Source organism: Pagrus pagrus (genome assembly GCF_965226575.1).
Source record: "Pagrus pagrus genome assembly, chromosome: 19".
Lineage (NCBI taxonomy): Eukaryota > Metazoa > Chordata > Actinopteri > Spariformes > Sparidae > Pagrus > Pagrus pagrus.
The window spans coordinates 3618436-3637099 of NC_140203.1; the positions used below are offsets into that span (position 1 = coordinate 3618436).

Genomic DNA, 18664 nt, shown 5'->3' on the forward strand with positions numbered 1-18664 from the left:
CCCGACTTTGACTCGACCGCACCATGAGTGCCTGGAAAGCCTCAAACATCGTAGAAGATGACCTGCGAGAAGTGTTTGGTGGATTTCAGGGTGGATTTCTCCTTTAATTAGCTTCAGCTCTTCATTATCCACGCTAACAGCTGACTGACATTGATTGTGGCGAGCGGGGCGATGAAACTGTGATTTTTCCGAAAGCTGCGACGACACACGTCGTCCGTCTTCCACAAAACATGCGTACGAACACAGAGCGCAGACGTTTTGGCCCTTGAGGAGGTTTTATCGCCTCCGAAAAACTGACTCAGTCCAACTGAGGTAAAATGCAGCGCTGCGAGTGATTGAAAGCTGTCAGACTCCTGCCTGACCCCACCCTCCCTCCCTCCCTCCCTCCCACCCGGCCTCCCCATCCCAGCAGGAAAACAAGCCTCCTCCTCCTCCTCCTCCCTCCTCCTCGTCTTCCTCTTCTTCCTCCCTCCCCCTGAAAGCCAGGACAGATTCACGAACAGAGAAGTCCCCATAATGCAAACACGTTGGACTAAAACACTGGAGATGCACAGAGAAAGGGTTCGTATATACACTCAGAGTCACTTCCTCACCCCCTCCCTCCTCCCCCCCCCCCTTCATACACAATAGTTACACCGTTGTCCTTGGTATACCAGTCGTCATGGTTCCCATAGCAACCGGCTGCTCTTTTGTCAGCCAATGGAATCTCAGTCTCTATGGTAACTGGCTGTACAAGAGCCAATCTGAAAGAGTCTGCGGTTCCTGTACTTCCTGTTTTCTGCATCGGAATGATCGACCAACCACCTCCGCCCACGAAACACCCTCCGCCTCCGCGCGTCGCCGAGCAGGTCCTCCTGGGTGCTCAGGTGACTCAAGTAAATATTGATGTTGGCACTTTATGCACTTCAGTAACGGAGGGAGGGGACGGTGGAGAGGGAGGGATGAGGAGAACCAGTCGAGCAGCCTTGTGTTTTTTGTTTTTGTTTTGTTTTTTATCCTCCCTGGTCTCACCTGCAGGAATGTCTCTGGGTCACATCTGTAAGCTCTGTGAGGAGTCCGTCAGGGCTGCTCGTGGGTCCATAAAAAGAGAGAGTGCTCCTCTGAGAGAGGTGGTGGGGGGGGTGAGGGAGGGAGGGAGTGAGGGAGGGAGTGAGGGACAAAAAAGAGAGACAGGGACAGACAGGAGAGGACCGGGCGTCAGTCCTCGTCACATTCATGCAGAGGTTCTTCACATGCTGAGTCCTCCCGAATGTTTCTCTCCTCGTCCCTCTCGGTGAACTGGCAAGGTCCCATGGCAGGCAAAAAAAACAACAAAAAACTGTATCGCGCTTATGATTGGTCGTCATGTTGAATGTGTACGTGCGTGTGTGAGTGTGTGTGTGTGCGTGTGCGTGTGTGTGGTCGGTAAGAGGCTGGTGGGCATGGTCCGTACACACACTGCGAGGCGTCCTGGGAAGGTGTCAGGGCTGAAGTCCTGCGGCTGATGAGGAGAGGGGGCTCTGGGATGCAGTGTGTGTGTTTGTGTGTGTATCAAGGTGTGTATATGTGTGTGTGTTTACATGTGTGTGTGTGTATTCACAGGCCGTTGCTGTTGCGGTGTGTTAGGGGAGGTTTGGAGAGCTCCACCACTCCGGCCCGGCCTTTCCCGATGACTTTGGGGGCGCGGCGCAGCAGCTTCTGGGCTTCTGTGAACGCTTCGGTCAGCTCTTTCTTCCACTGCACGAACTCCGGGTCGCTCTGCGGAGAGAAATAAATAAATAAATAAATAAATAAAAGGGATCAGCTCTTTGTCTTCATCTCGCTGACAAGATTCAGGATTAAATAAAAAAAAAAAAGGCGATGTGGCGCTGGTCCTACCTCGCACTGCAGCACAAACTGCTTCCCTCCTTTGATGCGCAGCAGGATACATTTCTTGTCTTTAATCTGCGTCTCCTCCACCGTCACGATCTGCTCCATCGTCAGCAGGTTTTGCTGTGGATGAAATTGACCCATAAGAAAAATGAGCAAAGGTGAAGCCGACCGAGCAGAATAGAGATAATGACACATCGAGGCTGAGCTGATGGACTACAGGGACTGCAGAGCTGCAGAGGTGAGAGTCCACTTTAGACTTGAGAGCAAAATTAGGTCTCAGGTGTGACTTGACAAAATCCTGGAACAATAAAATATATACGGCAGAATCAGGAAGGTTTTTAAAGCCACAACAATTACTAACTTACTTACTTAATCACAATTAACAGCCTACTGAATAATCAAAGTAACGAGTACCTCAATGTATCAAATAAATGTAGAAGAGAGCAGAAAATGGAAATACTCAAGTATCTGAAAATTGTACATAAGAAAAGTACTTGAGTAAATTGTACTTATGTTTATTTCATCACTGGTTGTTCTTGACTTTCATGTCTACTACAGACGAGTGTCCGTCCCAGATATCGTTTTTCTCTCCTTGATTTCTAATAATCGGCCCTGAAAGCGCCATGTTGTTGGTCGACCCCGAATGTTTACCCAACCCAAACCAGTCAAGATGTCACCTGACAGGTAACTGAACGCAACGCAGGTAACAGCTCAGTGACAGGGTGATGCCTCTGTCCTGTTCACACTGCACAACTTTCTGTCCTTAAGGAAGTAAAAGTAGAGAATGTGTGTGAGAGGATGGATTAGGATGCGAGGATTATTTTGCACTGAAAACGTATGATTGCCTGCTCGTTTTGTGGTTCAGCGGAGGACGACACGGTCCTGATTACTGAACAGCTCATGTGCTATATTCTGGTAGAAACTGTAAGCTTTTATTGAGCCCACTCTGCACACAGAGAGGCATAACAGGACAGAAACAGCAGAGGATTGGCTGTAGCTCTTTTATGGCATCGGTGACAGGTTGGCGAGCTGTCCCCCGAGCTGCCTCCGATCTGGGGCTCTTTGTCAGCCGTCTGCGAGGCCAAAACCAGGGCTAAAACCCTGCAGTGTGAACTTGGCATAACATGAACTCAGTCGGGCTCAGACGTAGAAAAACAGCTTGTTGAGTTCGGGTCAGGGTCGGTTAACGGTGTCGGACTCGCGCTCTAGTTTGTACGATCCGTATCTCGTCCTGTATTCAGTTGAATACGGGTGGAGAAGGATTTAAATTCTCTTTTTAGGAGTCGTGGTTGTATGAACGTACGAACAACGATCACTGAATTACTCTCGATGCTGGAGAAGATGTGTAAACATCTTTTATGGATCGTTTCTGAGCAGATTTATGGATGTCTATCCTTTGACGGAGATGCTGAGTTATGACTCTGAAGAGATGGGATTTTTTATGCCAGTCTGGGTTCTTTGAAAGTTAAAGGATTTCCACTGACTTGCCTTTAAACATAATGAGTTTCTCTCTCTGGGTTTCTCTTCCTGTTGCTCGTCTAACGGGGTGTAAAGACTGAAGCAGCACTACAGAGAGTGAAGCAGGGAGGAGGTCTACAGCTATAAACAGCTTCTGGACAACGACAGCAGGGGACACCGAGGACACAGCAGCGGGGATCTGGTGGGACCTGGTGTCAACACTCACCCCGTCTTTCTGCCATTTTAAATGTCTTAGCCACTTGTCCTTCAGTGTGGAGTCAGGACAGACAGACAGACAGACAGATAGACAGAAACATTCATACTCTGACAAACGGCAGAAGAACACCCTCTCTTCAGGACAGACGGACGTTAAAAGGACACACGTGAACATGAACATGGAAAGTGATTAAATGTGTGCTGCCAGGTGAACTCACCCGTGACTCGCCCTCCCCCCTCCACTCCACACGGTTGGGGAACAGATAGAAGTATCGGCGCTGCCACTGGGTCAGGAACGGGTTCCCCAGCTTCAACATGTAGCCGTGCATTATACAGTCTTTGCCCAGAGCGTAGTCTGCACACGGACACAAAACAAGGTTAGATTAAAATCTGCCAAAGGACTTTTTTTAGTTTCCTGTCGCGATCGCGTTCAGAGCGGCCGTCATTACCCTCCTCGTGGCCCAGCTGCTTGTTCTTCGCCCTCTTGCGAGCCTCGTTCTTGTCCGTGTCCGAGTTGACCGCCTCGTAGACCGTCTCTGCCACTTCCTGCTGCCAGCGCTCCGATATGACCAGAGGAAAGTTCTTGTACAGCTCCTGGTCGCTGTCCAGCAACTGAGGACAGACGGACGGAGAGAGAGATGGTGAGAGAGACACATTAACAATGTCACACTTTTACCAAAACCCCACAACAGTACAGGTTGGTGTCGTGCATCTCCGTAGATGAATCTTCATGCTTCTCTTCTCGAGTTTGATCCAACTGTCTGCTTGTTTCTGAAGCTGTGCTTTGTGTTGTTGTCGACCTGTATTAGATTATACTAAGAGGTGTTTCTAAAATGTCTTCCACCCCTTTCATATCAGCGGGAGTAGATCAAATAATAGAGAAACATCTCTCAGTGTAATGCAATAAAATGTGTCCTCTGTTCCCTCTCAGACATTTTGTTGTGGCTGGATGACCATCAGGGGACTGCGGCTCTGCGCTCTCCTTCCTTCATCTTTACGTTCTCACGTTTTCCACACAGCACTTCTTTACATTACGGCTGCTGTGTTAATGAAAGCACCGCCTGGGGAAATGTAAACTAACGCTCCAGTCTTTTTTTTTTCTTTCTTCTCGGCACTGGAGCAGTCAGAGGATGAATAACTGCTACTGCAGCCACATTAATGTTAATGAAGGAGGAGTCTAATGTTCCAGGAGAGCCAACACAATCACAGGAAGAGACGACTATACGTTCCATACCTCCCATATTACTACTGTAAACCAACACCTATAGTTAGAGTCATGCTGAGAAATGAGCACAAACTAGCTGTTTTAGCTTGGAAAATAACCTGACAACCTCTCAGTGCTTAGTCAAAGAGACAGCATACGGACTGACAGAGAGGAGTGTTTTCTTTTTGTGTCTTAAAAAGCACGAATAACAAAAAGTAATACATGAAAATATCAATATTCTGAGGAGGAAATCTCCCTGATCACTTCTTGCACACTGGTCAAAAAACCTGCTAGCCCCTCGCTAACATCTGGCATTTGTCTTCAGCGTGAATGTGTTCAATCCTGCAGTAGTCATTGGTGTTTATCGTCTTCGCCTCAGATCGGCTGTGATGTGAACACAACACCCGGGCGAACACTTTAATTTACTCTCCTTTCCAGGCGCGATGCTGTGACATGTGATGTCTGTTGGCTTCGTGATATCTTTCCATCTGACGCCGTCAAGCAGCTCGAACGTCGTTCAGTCGGCTTGAAAGAGAGACTGAAGTTAAAGATGTTTTAAAAAGTAACCCTTCTGTGCCCGATCGGTTAAAGACACAGAAGTGAGAGGTCTCACTCCTTAGCAACTTCCTTTATCAACTAAAAAGTTTAACTTCTGTTGGATGTATTCTGATGAGGTTTATGATCTGCTGCTTTCTACTGTTCCCTGTTTTTCCGTTGTTTTTGTGATGACAAAAGGAAAAAACAGAAACTCGTCCACTGACAATGCAAGTGGAGTGAATTGCTAATTATTAGCAGGTTTAAAAAAAACCTCGTATACGCGCTCATTTTGGTGTCTTGGCCCAAGTATTCGCCCTGAGAGGCTCGATCGTCATCAGACGGTTCCAAGATGGTGAAAATGGTTCCTCAATTATCAAAATAATCCATTAATTTTCTGTTGATCAGCTTTTTTTTTAGGCTGCAGTTTGTCTGGATGGTGAACGACAGGTCACCGTGATCAGAAGGAGCTTCTGTGTCTTTAACTTGCACGAATTTCATCGAAGCCAACGTTCCCTCTTTCTGGTGTGACGAGGACTTCCTGCTGCCGTTGATGCATCGGGAGACTCACGGTTCATTTCTCACTGCCTACAAGGTCTGCATTAGTGTTAATGCTACTACTTGCTGCTGTCTCTCACTGGAGTTCAGCGTGTCATGTAAGCCAGCACCAACCAACAGATGTCCATCAGCGTGTGGTGTGCACAGAGGACAAGTTCGGCATACAAATTCACCGCTACACAGCAATTTTACCATCATCGTTGCCGTGACCCTCCGGCAGGGAGATTTCTGATGTTGTACAGACGGCATCTGTGCCGTAAGTGGGTAATAAATGTAGTGTGTGGACGTGGTGTGCTTTACCTTGATGCCCTTGGTGTCCTCCTCATCAAAAGAGCCGATGTCAAAAGCATCTGCAGCGTTCACCTCCCCCCTGGGAGGAATTAACGGAGGGGAGTACTACAGATGGAGGGAGAGAACAGAGAGGTGGCGTTCAGAGCGGAGCAGTGAAGAAGAAGTAAGAGGAAGTGACAAAGAAGAAACAGGACAGAAAAACAACACCAGTGTCGCTCCGTCCTCTGTTGCTTCAAACAGAGGGACACAATTTTTACATTTACTGCCATGATCAATATGTTTCGAGAGTACACAGCAACAGTGTGTACTCGCATGGATCCGCTCTGTTGCATCACATTCGTATCTTGGTCGAATGTGTGTTTCATGCCCTGCAGCTAAAAAACAAGATTTACAAACGTGTGAGGATTTGTGAGTCATCAATGGTCGATACGTACAACAATTTTACAAATAAACACCCAAATTTCAGTGTTGAATTCAGAGTTCTGCTTTGTTAGTGCGTCAGAAAGGTTGGATGTAGTGATTTTTGGGACTTTCATGTGGAATTATGAGGCTTTTTTCCCCAAAAGATAAAATATCTGATACTTCAGTGTCATGTGACTAAGTTTTAGAAAATGTACGTCCATAAATGACTCACAAATCATCATAACACACTAATTATTTGGAGGCGAAAAACCCCACATCCAGTATTCAGACAGTTTCCTCCCCTATATGTCCATCATATCAAAGGCGGACCGTGCTGACATTAAAGAAATAATAAAACACATGCAGCTCAAAGAACAACAGCTGGTGACTCACCTTCTGGAGGTACACCTGCTGCCAGTCGATGCCTTTGAAAAACTGGTGCTCCTTCACCTCTGGAGCTCTACATGTGTGACAGAGAGACGACACAGATGAGATTGGAGCAGGTTTTTTTTTTTTTACTCATGTGTTAATTTACATTTGCACACTAGGTGGCAGTGTTTGCCACATTAACTCCCCTCTGATAAACACTTGTAATCCTGCTATTTATCCAAATACCCAGTGCAGACAGTGATCCATCACTCCGCTTTAGTCCTAAGCTGATGTGAAACGACAGCGCTGATGAAATTAGCTATGAACTCGGCTTCTATCGGATCACTTGATGTCCGTCTCTATCCGTCTTCACTGGGCCGCAAACTACACCACCCTGTGTTTCCAGCTCTAATGAGGACGGCTAGCAGAACACAGCTGATGGACTGATTTAATTCATTTGGAGGTTAATGTGAACTTTTGTACGTGTGTGTGTGTGTGTGTGTGTGTGTGTGCGTTGGGGTTGAGTGTGTGTGTCGTACCCTCGGCCCTGACAGCCGAGCCTCTTGGATACGTCTCTCTGCAGCAGCCCCTCGAGCAGATCTTTGAGCTCTGCAGTGAAAGAGTCTGGCAGCTCCACATTCTGCGAAAGAGAGACGGGGGGAGGGAGGGAGGAAGAGAGGGAGGGAGAGGAGGAAGACACCAGAAGGGGGAAAGTGAGAATGGCTTGTTTGAAAATAGATTGACATCATTTGCACCTTTTTTTTTTTTAAATTGTTGAGGTTTTTGTCTGTATTTAAATATCAGTACATGAACGGAGCGAGTCATAAAATTGAGCGTCAGTCATGATTATGTCAAAAACATAATGAAGAACAGTCAATTTTAATAAAAATGCAACATTCTTCTCATATTACTCTTCATCTTATGTCTATCTGAGGGACAATCATGCTCATAAATTTAGAACTACACTTCCCAGAATGCTTTTGAGGGTGTAAACAGGAACTGTAACGCCACCAGGCTGTTAGCTACAAGTCAAGCTTGTTTTAAAGCCTGTATTTGTTTACATTTTAACACATTTTCACCATTTAAAGTATGCCGAACGATTTATTGAAAGTTCATGTTTGCAGCGTACTCATGAATGTATAGACAACCATCACTGGATCACTTTGAAACAGAATTAACTTAAAAACGTGATTATTCTCAGGCAAGTTCTGCAGTTATGAGGAGCGTCTTTTCTATGATTTTTATGGGAAATTCTGCACGTTCATTCACATCAAATACATATTTTTGGAGAGTGTGAGTCACCCTGAATCTAAAAGTATGTGTATCATGTCTGTGTGATTACATTTTTTTTTACCCAAAAATAAATAAAGCCCCAAGTGTTTTAAAGTACTTACTAAAGAGACATAAACAGGAAGTTTAATCTGGTCCTGAATTCAGTCCGTTACACTTTGGGAAACAACTTGAGCTCTGTTTCTTTAGTTCGTCTTTATGTTTTGCAAATTAGCGCATGAAAAGTATGACGAATTAGAAACTAGCACTTCCTGTTTGCAGTGTACCTACAGATGTACAGACAACCATCACTGGATCACTTTGATACTAATATAAACTTATAAACGTGCTGATTCTCAGGCAGGTTCTGCAGTTATGAGAAGCGTCTTTTTTTCCATGATTTCTATGTGAAATTATTCACGATAAATATATATTTTTGGAAAGTGTGAGTCACCCTGAATCTAAAAATATGTGTATCATGTCTGTGTGATTACATTTTTTTTTACCAAAAAATAAATAAAGCCCCAAGTGTTTTCAAGTACTTTGAGACATAAACAGGAAGTTTAATTTTGTCCTGGATTCAGTGAATTACACTTGAGCTCTGTTTCTTTAGTTTGTCTTCATGTTTTGCAAATTAGCGCCATTAAGAGAATGGCGAATTAGAAATGAGCACTTCCTGTTTGCAGTGTACCTACAGATACAGACAACCATCACTTTGATACTGAAATAAACTTGAAAATGTGCTGATTCTCAGGCAGGTTCTGCAGTTATAAAGAGATTACAATCGTGTGTTTCCTCAAGTGGTGAACCTCGCCCCATCCTTGCTTGTGAGCGACTGAGTATTTTGAAGAAGCTCCTTTCACACCCGATCATGATACAATCACCTGTTATCAATGAGCCTGTTTAACCTGGATAAGTATACATTTAAAAGGAAAATCAAAAAATAGATTGTAGATGTTTTCTTTCTACTGTTTTCAGCTGAGTAAATGTCATAAAAGATTAGTAAACTATCACATCTTGTTTTACATTTTGGAGTCGAGGTTGTAAAGATGCGTTTCATGTCTGTGTGCTCGGATTGGACCCACTTCTGACCAGTGTTTCCCCACACATAGACTTTACTTTGGGCAGGCTGCCCCAGATTTATTTGGCGACCCATTTAAGCATTTTTTTTTTTACTTTTAGTTTTTTTGAGAACGACACCATCCGCCATCAATTAACTAGTGGACAATCTGCCCTGGTTCTGCCCCTGCTGTCTGCCCACATTCACACATGCTCTGCAGAGAAACACAGACAGAGAGATGTCCTCTGGTGTTACATCCCTCCTGTAAACACACTGATTATGATGCAACCTCTCCTATTTAACGTGGCCTACTTACGCTGTTGTTTCACACAGGCTTATAAGTGCACCTGGTTGTTGTGATGTTATTCAACGCTTTCTACGAGAAATGTATTTTAGGAGTTCTAATAATTATGACGAGGAAAGTGATTATTATGCTAAAGCATATTCTATTTAACAAACTGGACTGAATACAAGCGTATTTGTGAAGTAGTCTAAAGGCTCATTTATGCTCAAGGTTTGATACGTATTCTCTGCGTTCATTTCATCCATATTGCTGCATGTTTTTGGAAAGCTTACAGATAATGACCAACAGAGCAGTACCTCCGGTAGTCGTGGGGGGCAATGTAGAGGTGGAGTCCATAGTTCGAGCGAGACACGGCCAAAGGACAAGAGGAAGAAGTTGGTGAGAAGTTTTAGACGTATGTTTTTGAGAATTAATTAGATTTGACAGAAAAATGGAGGTCCAACTCCACGCCAACGTGAAGGACGCATGGAAGAATATGACAGCAGTGACGGTTATATCATCTGAAGTGGACGTAAATGGAGCATAAAGGAGCCTGGAGTGAATTAAAGATTCCCCTGATGAGCATAAACGCAGTGTGTACTGACAATATAAATCCGGGACTCTTATTGTGAAAGGTAAAAAAGGAAGGAGTCCATCTATCATGTGCTGCAGCCGACATGAGCTTCCGTTTTGTTATTTTATATTATCCTTAAAGCGTAGCGACGTATCTCCGTCAGCTGCATGAATGAAAACGTGACGTTAAATCACATTAATGTCGGCTTTGGGTGCATACACTTGTAATCAGCTGGCAAATTAACACCCTCACTCTTAATTACCTCCGTGAGCTGTGAGTCACAGATGACAAGTGGCCAAAATCAGCAGCGGAACAACGATTACTAACTTCCTGTTGTATTTAGATCACCTGTCGCTCCTCTCTTCACCTCTCGTTTACAGCTCAGAAACCTTTGCTTCAGTCCGCCTCGTTTCTCCCGGCGGCCTTTCCTTTCTGTTTCAGAGTGCAGCCTGCAGAGTGCCATCTATCGGGATCTGTTCCATCCCTCCTCCTATCCATCTCTTCCTGTCTTGGCTGCTCAGTTCAACCTTTTCACTGCCGTCTGCTTCCATCGTGTTTATGTAATGAGACCATTCATCATGTTTAATAAACACAAAGACATATAGAGCAGTATTTTTAGCCCGGTCGAGGCCGAATCGCAGCCTTTCCCCTCTCTCTGCCTCTCTCTCACACACATACACACCCACAGATGAGGATTAAAGGGATAAACCAGATTAAGTAGCTGGATTAAAATCCTAATCTGGATTTATTGTGATATGAAAGATCATACTTTCTCTGTTTAGAGGTCCTGCTCGGCCAAATAGCGCCTGCGTCTGTGCGTTGGTGTGTGTGGGAGGGAGCAGCTACCCTTCTCAATTCCTTCATGTCCTGACAAAACACATAAACGGACACGGAGATTTGGACGTCTTCCACTGTGACGGACAACTGCTGCTGCTGGCAGGCGGGCGGGCAGGCGGAGTGAAGAGGAGCAAAGCTGTGCTGAAAATTCACTCCACAGTTTGTCATCGTAAACTCGTCTGTGCTCAAACACAACATGTCGCCTTTACGGAGCTCCGGTCTGGACGAGCGGAGGGAAAAAAAGTGTGGGCGAGAGCAGTTATGTCACTGGGTGGGCTCAATGGACACCATTCATCAAGTGTTTGCTGAATCTGACCCCTGACATCAAAAGGCTTGGCAGCGTATTCCTCTGACAGACAATGACTCGCAAAAATACACCGCAAGCTTTCCGCTCAGTGTTACACCTCAGGTTTTTACATAGAGCTGCGAGGATTTATCAATTAGTCGTTCAAAAGAAAATTAGTCATTTTTCAAGGTAGAATGTCAAATATTTGTTGGCTCCAGCTTCTTAAATGTGAGGATTTGCTGTTGTTTTGTCACTGATGACAGTAAATGGAGAGTCTTGGTTTTTTGGACTGTTGGTTGACTAAAGAGGAAAACCGAATTTGTCACTTTGGATTCTGGGAAAATTGTGAAAAGCATTTTTTTTTTTTTTTTTTGGACGACGGATTAGTCGTGAAAATAATCGGCAGATTAATCTATAATGAAAGTCAGTTAATGTGATTTGAAAAGGTAAGACCAGCAGTGATGTCACATCTTCTGGGACAGAAATGTGTCTGAAGCTCAGAGGATCTGAAAATCATCAGGTACTTATTCAGTAACCTCAGTTCTCTGAAAACGTGAAGATATTCAGTTTACTGTCATGTCTGACAAAGAGAAGCCTGTAATCCTCACACTTCTCCGAAACAGACGTTTGTCACTTTTACTAAGAAAGTGACAAAAATCATTGTTCGATTAGCAGAATAACGCCGATTCATTTCTAGTTGTAGCGCTAAATAACTACTTTGTATGCGTTTCTTTGTATCCGTTACAACACTGAACTCAAGCAACAGGTTGTAAACAAACCTCAAGGTTCATCAAAGTGGCGGCAATAAACGTCCAGCGACTTTTACATTTCATGAGCAGCAATTCTAATCTTAAGTTAAATAATTAACAAAGTCTTAACAAGCTGTTGCAAGTTAAATTTTAAGCCAACAACTATGATGTCACTGGCTACAACTCATAGATTCATGAAGGACTTGATACCAGATCCAAAGGTTGGATCCTACTCAGTCCAATGAGAACTTCTCGTCTAGCACTTCTGGGTTTACTTCCTGGTTACGCAGCTCAATGAATATTGGTAGTTTTTCGTCCACTGGCTCGAGAAAGGAGCAACGTGGATGTATTTTTTTGGTGACTTTGAGCACCACAAGCCGAGTGCCGTCCAGTTCTGTTATATTCAAGACATCTCTACAACTCACACCAAAACAATCTGGACTGATGACTAAAGGGAAGAGGATAAAAACATTTTTATCTCTGTAAGTTGAGCTCAGAGAATCTTTCCTACTTCAGCAGATGTGATCTGTTCTGTACACTGAAGGTCACACAACATGTTTTAAAGTGGAGGTGGACTTTCAAAACAAGACAAACTGTAATGTGTCGTCTCTCTTTATTGTTTTTTTTTTACCTGGACCACAGATCATCACCGCCTCCCTGAGTAAACCTGTTCTGGATGCGTCTATAAATCCATCTTCAACTTTCCTGCTCGGCCGCTGGTTCAGCTTATCTAAGCCGGGTTTTCTGTCATATGCCTCGTCTCCGGTGTCTTCCCGTGACACAGCAGAGCAAACAGAGTTAAAGACGACCCAAAAACAAAGACATTTATCTCTGTCGGGGCGGGCAGCTGAAGAAAAACACCGTGGCCGCAGTCAGAAGGTAGAATACGGCTCACACAGGTAGATCTAATCTAATTCTTCTGCCTCGCGTGCATCAGGCGTCTGTTCACACACAATTCAGTACGCATAGGGATATAAACATCTGTGTGCATTTGGTATTACTGTAAGGTAAACACGAGCCGAACCCCTGCGCTCCGGGTTAAGTAAAGCTTCATATTGCCGGTGGGTTTTACAGCTTGTTGACACAGAGGCCGTGTTTAATATGTGCATCCCACATCATGTGCACTTTTGTCAGCGTGCACCACTGACTTCTAGGAAATACACGCAGCGTGTGGATGTGCCTTACCATGGTGAGCGTCATGCGGTCGATCTCATGTTTGTCTTTGGTCTTGTGCTGTCTGAAGGGACTGTGCCTGGACAGGAGAGGAGAGAGAAGAAGAGGGACACTTAAATCTCTAACTGGAGATTACTGGACAGAAAAAGAGGGAGGAGGGGGTGAGGCGAGGGTGAGGGTGAGGGTGAGGACACCAGGACAGCCAATCGCACCTTTCACAACTCCACAGACTTTAAACATTTCTTGGTTCAAAACTCGAAGCAGCGAGCTCATAAATATTACAACACTATAAATTAAGAAATGGTAATTTGAGATGACCCAGATCGCACCGGCTCTAATTAGCCACCTGCATGTTCAAGTGCTGACTTGTGGAGATTTAGGCGCGTTTGAGAATTTTCACATTCAGCCTCAAAAAAAGGAAACTGTGGCCTCTTTTATCTACACTTTTTGGACACTTGCTTTGAGGTTTTCATGGTGGGATCTCAGAAAATTTCACAGTTTTATGGTATCGCTGTTAACAGTATTACACACTTATTAGTTTTGGTATTATCAGCTACAATTTTCCTTAAGAGGCATGAAAACAGAAGGTTTTTTTGGGCTGAACAAAAGATTCATTATAATTTCACAAAATATTACGCCCTGAGGCAAATGCGCGCGGCATGATAATCGTCAGTTTTCATACCATGGTATACCGCTGCGACCATACCGCCTCCACTCTCCACTCAACCTGCATGTAATCACCATCAAATTAAAGGGAGCGTGACAGTTGGCAGTTCGACCTCATTTGGGGCTTTTCAACTGACACTTTTGGACGCACCGAGTCAAACTGGACCACGCTGATTTCCTTTTCCCCTTCCAGCTTCACCACGCCGACTTGAGCTGCGCCGCGCCGCAGGTGGACGTATAGAGTTTGATTTAAATAGATTTAAAGGTGCAGTTTGTAGTTTGAGGAAGGAAATGTTTATAAGAAGAGAAAGATCCTTATTGACTGATTGTTTTTATGTTTAAACTAAATAAACAAACTCTTGTACACATACCGTTTTACTTGGTTTACATGTGGCGGACCCTGCCACCTTTCTAGCTTCAAACAGTGTTCTGGGACCTTATTTTCCTCTGAGAACAGCTTTTTTAGTCAGTTATGGAAAGAATAAATATTTCTGAGATTGTATTATTACCTCATTAATATTGTAAATATTACAAATCTGAGTTTGAATTTCTTCTCCAAAACTTCATAGTGCCCCTTTAAAGAAAATACAATTATTATTATAATTTCATGTCTCAGTCCATTTGTTGTTTTCTCATCTATTCCAAATTAATAGACATAAAGTTACTTTTCACTCAATACAAATCTTTCGACATCTTTTTCCATTCTCACCAGAAACATTGATTGTAACGTCCTCTTTTACTTCAGTCTCCCCAAATATGCATTTCAATATTAACTCCTGTCCGTGTGCTGCTGACGCATGGTTTCAATTATCTTGAACTAATACAAGACTGATTAAATTTTGCAGGTTTTTGTGGCAACTGGAGTTGAAGCAGTTTTGGGACCAATTTGTTCCTCTGAAACAGTTAAATTGGACCTTTCTAAGGAAGCTGAAGAATTCATGCTGTAGAGATTTTCACAGACAAACGCATTCTGACCCAATACGGTGCGAGCGCTGCCTCCGAGACAGAACGGCATCTCCATCCAAGAAACAAACAGCAGCGCACTCCACTTAGTGAAAGTGATCAAATGACAACTGGCAGCCTTAATGGGAGAGTAGCAGCTTCCCAACTACATCTTCAATGGGTCTAATTGTTCCGTCTGAGCCAAATGACGTCAAAATCCACTGCTGAAGACCGGAAGGATGATAATCGATAAAGTCTGAACTTTATGGACGCAACCAGAGAGCTCGTTTCAGGAGAATTAAGAAATAATGCAAACAGCCTGAAAACAAACATGCGGCTGGAACTGAAAGGAAAGAGGTCTTTAAAAAGACTCAATTATTCACCAGAGGCACGTCGACGTTGTCTGGATGAAATCTGATTTTCATGCAGGACAACAGTCTACTGATGCACTGAAACTCCAACAGGCCAGTTTGAAGCCGCCAGAGGAGCAAAGGAGATCTGACCTGCGCTGCTTTACAGAAACCTGAACTTAGGGGTGGATAATGTGGGTACAATCTTCAGTCATATTATGATAAAGTAAACTGACGACAAATTTAAAATGACTGTGTAAAATATAAGACTGCTTCGGAGGTGTCAGACAGAGCCAGGCTAGCTGTCGCCCTCTGCTCTCTAGTGTTGTTGGTGATTGATGTCATCACTGTTGTTTTTCCCACACTCTGTTGATAATGTAAGTTCATTTTTTTAATGTTTTAAATTAAAATTCTGACCGTCTCCTACACATCGGTCCTTTAAAAGAATCTATGCTGCTTAATAAGTGATTATTATGTAAAACATTCAACCTCTAGTTCATAAGTAGTCAAGAGTATTCATAGGACACTTGAACTTACAGTATAATTCATTACAAGTCACGCTTTTAGTGTTTTATGACTGTTAGTACAGTGTCTTAGAAAGCGTCATGTGTGTTTATGAGTGACCTGGAAAAGACGACTGTAGGTGACTGATTCAGGACTGTATTTTACACATTATCAAGGGACAGACTTTGTTGATTTAGTGCCCGGCTCAGAGCTAAAAGCTTATTTTGATGGAGGAAAAAATAATATAATAATAATAATAAAAAACATTTTCACAGAGAGGATCCTCTGGACCAGAGCGCTCCAACACGTCCATCCATCTCTGAGGCAGCCAACCTTTCACCAAAGACCAACACACTCTTCCTCTTTAAAGTGTTCAAACACACACATCCAAACATCAATGGAGAGACACGTCACACACGCTCCTCGCTCAGAACCAAGCGCGTACACACACACACACACACACACACACACACACACACACTTCTTCCCTCCTTTTACCTGAATTCTGACCTACTGGGCTCAGACCTCTGGCATTTACACACTCCAGATCAAACAAACACACACACACCGCCGCACACACAAACAAGATCAAACACACACCAAACAGGCGGCGAGCACATTCAAAGAGGTTTTACTCCGAGTGGCTGAAGAGGTTTGAAAAGCAGACAGGAAGCCGGGACGCGGAGTACAGAGAGGTGGTAGAAGAAGAAGAAAGAGAGGCGATAAGAGGAGGAGACGAGGAGCTGGAGTAGTTACCCTCGCAGGAGTTTGAAGAGCATGCAGCCTAAGGAGAACCAGTCGGCGCTGCTGTCGTACGCCGTCCCCTTCTGAAGAACCTCCGGAGCCATGTAGCCATGAGTGCCCCTGTGACAGACAAACACACCGCAGCTTCATGTCAAACACACACTCATTACTTTTTACAACCCCAGTGCAGAGTCGCACACTAAAGCTCCATTTGGACGGGATTAATATTAGAGGAGAAGGTGGGTAATAAAACATCCGCCCTCGTAATAAAAGCTGTGGTTCCAGACGGCATTTCGGCTTCTGGGAAATTACAAGAGCTGCTTCTGTGATGCACAATCAGGCTTAGTGTTAGTCTTATTATTGCTATCATTTAGCGTTGAATTAAGCTGTAATTTAATTTTTATATTTACTAATAAGATCCCCTCCACACATATACTGGGGCGCACATAAAAATTCTCTGTCTGACATGGGTTTTGCAGAAAATAAAGTTTAATGAGCCCGTTAAAATCCTTAAATCCAGCCTCATTAAAAAACTCCGGGACATATCGACGTGCAAGTGTTTTCATTTCACACGTTTAAAGCTGCAACTCACGATTATTTTCGCTGTCCACTAATCTGATCACACTGATTCATCGATTAATCGGTTAATCCTCGCAGCTCTATTAACGTTTGACTGCTGGACACAAGATGTCTCCTGGAAAAGTTCTTGCTCAGTGTTTGTGCACCGGAGGCTTCAAGTTTCCACATCACGCTTGTGTTTGCTGGATACTGGGCCAGGATTGGCTTCCAAACTATTTGTGATGTCATAAATCATCTCGTAGGCCCCGCCTCTTAAAATGAGGTCTTTCGGTGAGCACAGAGAAAATTTACACTTTGACACTGGAGGACTGTTTTTACATTCATGGCTCAAACTCTGCACATACATCAAGAAGAAAAACACTTCTGACAAAACCTGAGTTAAAAAAAGGAAACAAACAATAAATTAAACCTATGGAGGCTCATATCACCAAACGGATCTCTTGTTTCAGCTCTTTTAACCACAAAACTGCATATTTAGAAATGAACAGGCCTTTTAAAACAATATTAATAACATTTTTATGTGGAAAACTGTATTTCAGAATGGATACAAGAAGCGTCATAATAAATGTCATAATAACTGAGTGCACACTTACAGCTACAGTAAACTTCTCCCATCTTTCAAGATGTTTTTAAGCATCATTATATCTGTTTTCATTACAATATAATGCACTTCACTGTAGGAGAGAAACTGGTGTCTGCAGCCGTGTTAATACACTCAAAGCTCTCTGCACATCACATCAGCTCAGGTATACAAAGGTACAGCAGCAAAGAGAGGTTCGTATCCAAGTGATCTACCAGATTAATAAAATCCATTTCTACTTCAGTAACAGTAAACCAGCAATTTCTCCAGTCTGGAAAACGATAAGCTCGCTGAAGAACAGTATTAAACTCTATGTGTACAGGACCAGTATTACCAGTATTTCTGCCTTTTACATCTGAAAGGCAGAAATGTCTCCTTGCTTGCATGTGCAGAAGTGCTGTAATAATCACTGGGGTAGGCTTAAAAAAAAAATATATATATATATATATATATATATACAGTATATACACTTGGAAAATGTCAGAAATGGGCACTCCAGAAAGGATTAATGCCACTGGCCGGTGTTAGCACTATATAAATGACCCCGACTCCCCCAGAGAGAGTGAGAAGGCTGTTTCACGGTGACTTACACGCTGGCGTGGGGTTTCTTCTTTGAGAAGTCGCAGGCGAGGCCGAGGTCGGAGATACGAACATGGCCGTGTTCATCCAACAGGATATTAGCTGGCTGAGGGGCAGAGAGAGGGACAGAGAGGGTGATACTGATGATGGAGAATACGACAGATACGATCATAAGTATAGGAAACAATGTTAGAGACCTCACTAATTCGTGACTTAAGAACAATTTCCGCCCAGCAGCAGAAAAAATTCTGTGTGGATACAGACAATAAAAGAAAAAACCTCCTGTCCTGGTTATCCTCCGCTGTTTGGGAAAAAAAAAACGTGACTCACTCGCTCTCCCCCCCCCCCAAACACTCAGCCTCAAAGTATTATCTGCATTGTTCTGCACTGTTTATTGAAGCCCTAAAACTGTTCCCTGACTTCCAGCAAAATATATCTGTTATTATGGCAACCAGTCCAAACAGGGGAATCGGAGGAAAAACAGAGGAGAGCTGAAAACACGGCTGATATGAATCTATGGCTTTGAAAGAGCATCTGTGGAGGTGAGCCGGGACTGAAATGTTCAGGGTTTGATTCTGTGTCACATGTCATTCTTCCCTCTGTGCC

At 43.7% G+C, this 18664-nt stretch overlaps 1 protein-coding gene across 5 annotated transcripts in view; it reads right to left on the reverse strand.

The window, feature by feature from the left end:
• Positions 1-445: 445 nt before the first annotated feature.
• grk3 (G protein-coupled receptor kinase 3) overlaps positions 446-18664 on the reverse strand; it is a 67414-nt gene continuing 49195 nt past the window's right edge. For all 5 annotated transcript variants that reach the window (XM_084383236.1, XM_084383235.1, XM_084383234.1 and 2 more), the window contains 10 exons: positions 18070-18164; positions 16333-16440; positions 13127-13193; positions 7423-7523; positions 6908-6974; positions 6122-6217; positions 3975-4137; positions 3744-3880; positions 1858-1971; positions 446-1737 (listed from right to left, as the gene is read on the reverse strand). In XM_084383236.1, coding sequence (XP_084239362.1) covers positions 1576-1737; positions 1858-1971; positions 3744-3880; positions 3975-4137; positions 6122-6217; positions 6908-6974; positions 7423-7523; positions 13127-13193; positions 16333-16440; positions 18070-18164 — 1110 coding nt within the window. In that variant the 3' untranslated portion in view covers positions 446-1575. The remainder of the gene's footprint in view (positions 1738-1857; positions 1972-3743; positions 3881-3974; positions 4138-6121; positions 6218-6907; positions 6975-7422; positions 7524-13126; positions 13194-16332; positions 16441-18069; positions 18165-18664) is intronic.